Raw genomic sequence first — 7,429 nt, 5'->3', positions numbered from 1 at the left:
GTCGTCCTTGCTGCCTTCCGGTACCCGGGGGGGAGGAGAGCACAACCGAAATAGTGATGGGTTTGCACTCAGGCTTCGTAATCTGGTAGGGGGAAAAAAAAAATCCTGTTATTTTTCTTTCCAGCACAGGAGCGGGTGTTAACTGTGGGCTCTTGGCCAAAACACGCAGTTTTACCCCCAGCATTTCACTGCTCGGGTCTGAAGTGCCTCCCACGTGCCGAGGAGATGCCGTCTGCCCTTTTGCTGTCAGTGGTGCTGGGTAGGGGGAAGCACGGGACAGGGCCATGTGCTGCAGCAGCGGGTGGTCTCCTAGCCTGGGTCCTGCGCTGCTGAAACCCCCCTGGCTGTGTTTCAGAGGGAGTGAAAGCACAGGCAGGGTTTCAGGGTGTACCTGTATCCCCTTTCACAAAGCTGATATGCCAGCGGGGGTGGCATTCCTCCAGGAATGTTGTTTTCCTTGGTGTTCAGCTAACGCTCAGCTGTGCAGCTGCGCTCTTGGCCAGGAGCTCAGCTGTGTGACACACAGATACCTACACAAAGATGTTTCCATCCCAGAGGACCTCCACAAAGTGCATTGGCAGCCTGCAGGGCCCTGCTCCAAAACTTGCTTTCTGACTGACTTTTTGGAGTCATGGGAAGTGAAATTCCTGGAGAGACTTGCCCAGAGGTGGGAAGAAGTTTGGCTGTGTTCGAACAAGAAGGTGGGAGGAGAGGAAGGAAGGCTGATTACTCAGGGTAACAGGAAGAGAGGAGAATCGAGGAGAGGTGTAGGTTGAGTTGGAATGGAAATGTAGCAACTTCAAAGATCACAAAGTTTTAGGCTGGGGGCTGGTGAAATTCACGGGTAAAAGGGTGCTTGGACCCAGCCTGGTTCTTTTGAAGGTGCTCAGAGTGTCTCAATCTAGCCTGACCTTGCTCCCCTGTGTGTGGTCTTCAATTTTTTTTGTTGGATTTAGAGCAAAAGAGAAGAGAAACACCCTCTTTGCTGAATAGCTTCCCAAATGCATCACATCTTTACGCTACACTACGTGGATGGTACTCTTAGCAACACGTGACACGAGCCCTTGGTGTGCAGACGCTGTGACTTTGATTCTCTGTCTTTGAGGTGGGGCTGTCATCACAGGGAGGGGCATTTCTGGTAACGGCAGGGGGCTGGAGTTCATAGGTGGTACCACCTTTCAACAGCAAATAGAATTTGTAAATAAATGGTATGCCTCGGTAGTGCTTGCCTATTTCTCAGTAACAGACAAATAGGTAGAAGATGTGCAAAATTGAGTCAGACAACAAAGTCTCTCGGAAAACTGAGGTGGGATAAACCTCCTCTCGTCCAAGATCATTTTTGCAGTTTGAACCAGCCCCTCCGAGTGTCCCCCAGGCCAAGCTCTGTGAGGTGCTGGAAGAGGAGCTGATGGAGGCGGGGATGGGGTCTCCTTCCCCCAACCACGGTGCAGATCTGAGCCTTGCCCCCTTCATAGCTGCCTGTCTGCAGCTGCCCGACGGTGGTGTTGTGTCACTTGCCGCCAGTTCAGGCTGGACATCACAGCCGGTAGAACCAGAAGTGGTCTGTTCATCAGGTGTTTCTATGTGCTTAATTGGGAGAGCTTTGAAATCCAGCTCCTGTTTGCTGCTGCTGCCGAATTTGCGGGGCCTGGGCTGTGCTGAGCTCTTGGCTCAGGTTTTCCTGTCCAGGATCTGAGAGGGGTTTGCCTTTCTCCCGCTCACCAGTGGTAGGGAGGGGGTAGAGTCTCTCCTGCCTGTCGCAGTCTGACTCCTCACACTGGAAGGGGATTGTTATGGCCTTGCAGCTGCCTGGCTGGCGGAAGTAGCGCAGCGTAAGGGTCAGCAGTGCCTGGGGTCTGTGGAGCAGAGCTTGCTCTGCACCAAGGGCTGCCCTGTGGTGTGCCTTGAGAGATAGGTGCTTGGCAAGCTTAGTGGCTACTGTGTGTCTCTCAGTATTTATCAGCCACTAGTCATCTTAAAATCACATTAGCCTCTTTCTTGTACCCGCCTCCTTGTGCAGCTGTCTCCAGACATTTTCCTTTCAGCTTGCCCTCCCTATTTTTTACCCCCAGAGCCCCCTGTTCTCCACCCAGGTTGCTTTTTTGACCTCTCCTGTGGGGGTGGCTGAGAGGGTCACTGCTCCAGCAGCTTCTCCTCACCTACCAGCTGGTGGTTGCTTCCCCCAAGCTCTGCCCGTGGAGCAGAGGATGCGAGATCTTGACACGGTCAATTCCAGAGGGCTGAATTGAGCCACTTGAACTTTGCGCTGGAGCAGATCGGGAGCGCTCCCATGCCAACTCTGTGCTGAGATCCTGGCCTCAGACAGAAGCAGAGCCCCTCAAGACAGAGGTAGGGCTCTCTGGTGAGCGAGCAGCCAGCTGCTTGTTCCAGATCACAGGTGTCTTCCCTGCTGCTGTTACTGGTTTTGCTGCTGTGGGAAGGTTCAGGGCGCACAAGGGGCAGCCGAGTCTGCTGCAGGGAACCACCTCCCAGCAGTCAGCACCCCACTTCTGCCACCAAGAGGGAGCAAAGGCTGTCACTTAGACCCTCCCTATCCCCCATCCCTCCCTCTCCCTCCCTCTATCCTACCTTTCCATCTCACCCTTCCTTGGGAGGAGCTGATGTTTTGCTGTTGCGATGCAGGAACAGATCATTTAATGGGTCATGGGAGACGCGGGTATCCAAAAAACATCCATCTGATGTTCAGCCAGAGCTGCTTGTGATCCCCCACCCCACTTCATCCCTCTCCTCAGCCCAAAACTAGAGCATTCTCTCCACCTCATCTTCCCCATTTGGCTGCTGCAAAGCTGAGTTTGCCTGCACTGACTCGACGTCTTGATCTCTCCCTGATCGGGAAGCCATGTGCATGAGCAGAGCTCAGAGGGATGCCCACAAAGGATTTATTTCCCATGTGTGGGGAGCACAGAAACTAATGGGTATTGCAGTGTCTCTGCCAGGCTTCCTCTGTCCTGATTGATTCAGTGCCCGGCGGTAGTGAGAGCGCAAGGGATTTTAAAGGAAAACGCTGTCTCTAAAGCATCTTTGGTGTTGGCCAGACTGGGTGGGATAAGGGCGTGCTACAGACAGCGCTGACCTGCCGCTTTGTTTTTTTAAATCCGCATCTGAATCATCGTCGGCAGGCTCATTTGGCAGCTTGCGCAGGCTGGCAGCACACAGCTTACCTCCTGACAGATTTCTCATCCTCACCCTTTGTGCTGTAGCTGGTTGAGGCACGAGTTAGGAAGGCACCTGGCATTTTTAAGCCTTCTGTACCCTAAAACTATGGGAAACGCTCCCAAGTTTGAAGTGTAAAGCTCTGTTCCCTCTGGTTCTCACTCAGAATGTCACATCTCGCCATGATTTGTGTTACTTCTCCCGTGCTCTTCCCCGACTTTGTTCTGGGGCCACATTTCTCCTTTCAGCTAATCTTTATCTGGAGGTTATGAGCCAGGTTTCCCTCCACAGACTGGTTTTCCCTGAGACTGTACTCACAGCCTCCACGTACTGTCTCCAGGGGCAAAGAGCAGGAAATAGACCCTGGCTATTTCCACAACTTCTCCGGTGGTGGTTAGTGTTTCAGACTGTGGTGACTTGAAGTAGCAGAATGCTTTGCTTGAATACATAAAGTCTCTTGAAGGTGCAGCTCTACTGAAAAAATGCAGTTTTGTTGTTTAGAATGAAAGAAAAGCAGTATGGGTCTCTTAAAAATGAAAAATGGATGAGTTTTTTCTTAACTCCCATAGTCTCTGCCAGGTTACTTGTAGCTGCTGCATAGCAGGTACTACCCCACTGCCATGTACCCCGACTCAGGGGGTGTCAGGTCACCTGGGTGCTTGTCTTGAACTGCCTTTGCGTGAGGTGACGTTCGATAGCCTTATGGCTTTGCAGGGAAACATCCCCCCTGGCTAGGGGAAATGCTGGCATCGCCTCGCTTTCGGTAGTGTAAAGGATAGATGAAAAAGTGCTCCGTGTTAGGTGGAAGCCACTCATTCTTCATCTGCCCTTTTTTCAGTACCTGGAAGCAATTCTGACCCCAGTAAATTGTGATCCATGGCTACAGTGCTAATATGCCGAAGATTTCCAAGGCTGAGCAGGGTGACTGCATTGTCAACTACAGCAAAGTGCGAGGCCAAGAGCGGAAGTGGCAAAAGTGAGCAGAAAAGGGAAGAGAACCCAGAAACAGCCAACATCAGAACCGAACCTGTGGCTACAATCCAATTGCTGAATCCCCTGGACTACAGAGTATCGTATAATCCATCTGCCTATGCCAAAAGCAGAGCTGCCTCCCAGCAGCATGCTGCTGGCAACAGCGGCCAGGCTCTGGGTGACGCTTTCACCAGCCCTGGCACCGCACAGGTTCCGCACGCGTTGGGTACCGCCTCTTCTCAAGCTTTGCCACCTCTGAGAAAGGCCCTGCCAAAGCCCATGTCCAAACCGCTCCTCAGTCAGACCATCTCGGCGTGTTTCTCTGCGGCACAGAGCAGGCAGGAGGCAGAAGAGGAAAAGGCAGAGAGGCACGACTCCAAGGAGGACCCCCGCGTGTTTCAGAGGGGGCGGCCTGAGTACAGATCTCTCAGCTATGACAAGTCTGAGCCGAGAGAGACCCTTCCGTTGGAAGAAGGCAACTCCGTTTTACACAGTGTGGCCGTTTGCAAGGGCAGCCAGAGCCCAGGCACCATCCTGGATCATTTTTGCAAGTTGAGTCGCTTGCCAGCGGAACACCGCGCGGCCTTGCTGTCCGACCCCAGGTTTAACATGCTGTGTCGCGGCGCTGTCCAAAACCTCGGGTCGTTCAGCACATCAGAGCTCGTCGGGGTTTTGAAGGCTTGCGTTCGCCTGGCCCTTCCGCCCACCCACCCTTTGCTGAGCGCCTGCGAGAACGAGTTCTGCCGGCGGGCGTGGGACATGCAGCTGGCAGAGCTGCTGCTGGTGGCTGACTGCTGGCGCTGCCTGGAGCGTAGTGTGCCTTCCTACCTGAGCATCTTGTTCAGCTATGCCAACGTGCGCTGGAAAGACCTCACTTTGCCCCAGTTTGTTCAGCTCCTGTATATCATAGGTGAAGGCCGGAGGTCTCCCGCGGACTTGATGCAGAAGGTGGAGAGCATGATTTTGAAGCACTTGGACGCCTTCACCTTGGAGGAGGTGGGTACTATCTGCTTAGGGCTCTTCAAATCCCTCAGTGGCATCTCTGACCACGTCATGAGGAAGATCGCGGACAGAGTCACCCTGCAGATGGAACACATGAGCACCTATGCGTTGGTCAACGTCCTTAAAATGCTCCGCTACGCTCGCCTGGACCACTTACCCCTCTTGAAGGAACTTGGGAAGGTTGTACCCGCTCGGATCCCTACGATAAACATCCAGGGCATCATGCACATCACTCTTAGCTGTTCATCCCTACACTACTTCAACGAAGGCATTATGGCTGCTGTGGCCATGTCCTTGCCTTCTAAGGTGTCCTACTGCCGGAGCAAAGACGCTGCCAAGTTCCTCTGGTCCTTTGGATGCCTGGACTACGAGCCTCCGAATGAGGAGGAGTTTTACTCCAGCCTGATAAAGCAGATGCATGCAAAACTGCACGAATTTAGGAAGTTTCCGGAGCATCTGCTTACTGGTTTGCTTGGCCTGGCATTTGTCAAACGCTTCCCAGAGGAGCTGATAGATTACGCTTTGAGGGATGAGTTTGTACAGTTAACGAGAGATAGCAAATACGAGCTGAAAAAGGACCTGTTCACTCTTAGCAGGAGTGTGGAAATTGAGTGCCCAAGCTACCAGGGCAGCCGCCTTCCACCTCAGTTTTATCACGAGATTACCGAGTTGGTTTTGAATTTCGCAGAGCAGGAAATCTATGTCAGGCCTGAAATCGTGGAAGCCGTGTCCCTTCTGGAGAGCATGTTAGGTGGCCCCGAGTACGTGAAAAACCACATGATCCTGCCTCACACGAGGTCGAGTGATCTGGAGGTTCATTTGGCCATGGATGGACATCCCATCCCTTTCAACTTGAAGGACCCTGTTGCAGACAAGAAACTAAAAGACATCGGAGTTAGTCTCACAGACGATTTACTGACTCAGCTTATAACGGGGAGATTTAGTGGCCAGTCTCCCGTGGAGGTGGAAAACAAAGCCAGGACTCCTGCTCAGGAGAGTCTGCGCGCTGGGGATTGCGCCGTGCTCTCTGGTGGGACTCCGATCACGGATGCCAGGTTGCAAGTTGAGCCTAAATCGGGGCGCTCTCTTGAAGCCTCTTCCCTTGCCTTGAATCCGCAGCCTCAGAGGGTGAAGCTGGCTATCCAGGTGTCCAACCGAAACCACTACTGCTACTGCTCCAAGCGACTCTTGGGGCTGCACTGCTTGAAACGGCGGCAGCTGCGGCTGCTGGGGTACGTGGTGGTGGAGCTTCCCTTCTGGGAATGGTTTCCCCTGCTCAAGCGCACGCGTTTGGAGAAGCTGAGCTACCTCCACTACAAAGTGTTTGACCCGGCGCAGCTCAGAGTGGGGGGCTAGTCGGAGGCGGTGCGTGCTCGGAGGCCAGCGCGCCCTTCCCAGGCGCATCTCTCTTTCCCAGTACCGAGTAAAGTGGTCTCTGAGCATCGGGCAGGTTTTTGGTGGGTGCTGTGTGCGCTCAGGCTGCCCGGCTGCGTTAGCGGGTTCTGCTTCACTGACGGCTGTCCGTCCCGCGCTCTCCTTCTGTACGTAGACCCTCACATGCTTCCATGGCAAATAAAAACTAGTCCTGTTCGTTTTTCTCCGAGATTACTTTTTTCCTTTGTCCTGAGTGGAAGCGAATGGATTTGGTGTCTCTGTGAGAGCAGAACAGGGATATTTGGGAGAATATTGGGGTGATTTTTAGCCACGAAGGTGACCTGGGTGCTGGGAACGCACGTGTATTTCCTTACCGTTTCCATCACCGCTGCGCGGGGGCTGGTGGGCACGCTGTCCGAGTTTCTCCTTCGGGAGCTGTGCTTGAGCAGGACAGAGCGTGAAGGTCCTGTGCAAACTGTCGCTGTGTGGAGCATCTGCTCTGCAGGCAGCTGGCTTCACCCTCCGGCACACAGCTCATCCTGTTATTTTCTTGCTCAGGATGGGGCCTGCGGTCCGATTTCTGCACGCCGTTGTGAGGACAAAGTTCCTGGCCTCTTGCTGAACTTCCAGGTGGTGTATCCCTCTGAGAGGAGGGATGTTTCCTGAGGTGCACAGGGCAGGCTGTGCATCTGAGCAGAGCTGCAGGGATTATTTCACACAGAGGGGCAGGTGGAGCTCCCGTTCCCACTGCAAAGGCAGCTGAGCTGTTCTGCTCTCCTGCAGAAGGAGGAGAGCATCATTTCAAGGCACACTGTGGCGGAGGAGGGGGAAGGACGTCGCTGTAAGCAGGTTGTTCTCCTAAGGCAGACCCTGTATATTCGCTCGTTTTGGTTTAAAATGGGCTGGT

General features: G+C 53.6%; 1 protein-coding gene across 1 annotated transcript; it reads left to right on the top strand.

The window, feature by feature from the left end:
* The first annotated feature begins 4,050 nt into the window (after positions 1-4,050).
* Positions 4,051-6,504, top strand: FASTKD5 (FAST kinase domains 5). The gene has a single exon (XM_010150313.1). It carries the CDS (start codon positions 4,051-4,053, stop codon positions 6,502-6,504), a length of 2,454 nt encoding a protein of 817 aa, XP_010148615.1.
* The last annotated feature ends 925 nt before the right edge of the window (positions 6,505-7,429 follow it).

Source organism: Eurypyga helias, unplaced genomic scaffold (genome assembly GCF_000690775.1).
Source record: "Eurypyga helias isolate BGI_N326 unplaced genomic scaffold, ASM69077v1 scaffold24834, whole genome shotgun sequence".
Lineage (NCBI taxonomy): Eukaryota > Metazoa > Chordata > Aves > Eurypygiformes > Eurypygidae > Eurypyga > Eurypyga helias.
The sequence above is the reverse complement of the archived record's forward strand: the minus strand, read 5'-3'. Positions and strand labels throughout refer to the sequence as shown.

Coding starts and splice junctions, on each gene's coding strand:
- FASTKD5 (XM_010150313.1), top strand. CDS start 4,051: ATGGCTACAGTGCTAATATGCCGAAGATTTCCAAGGCTGAGCAGGGTG.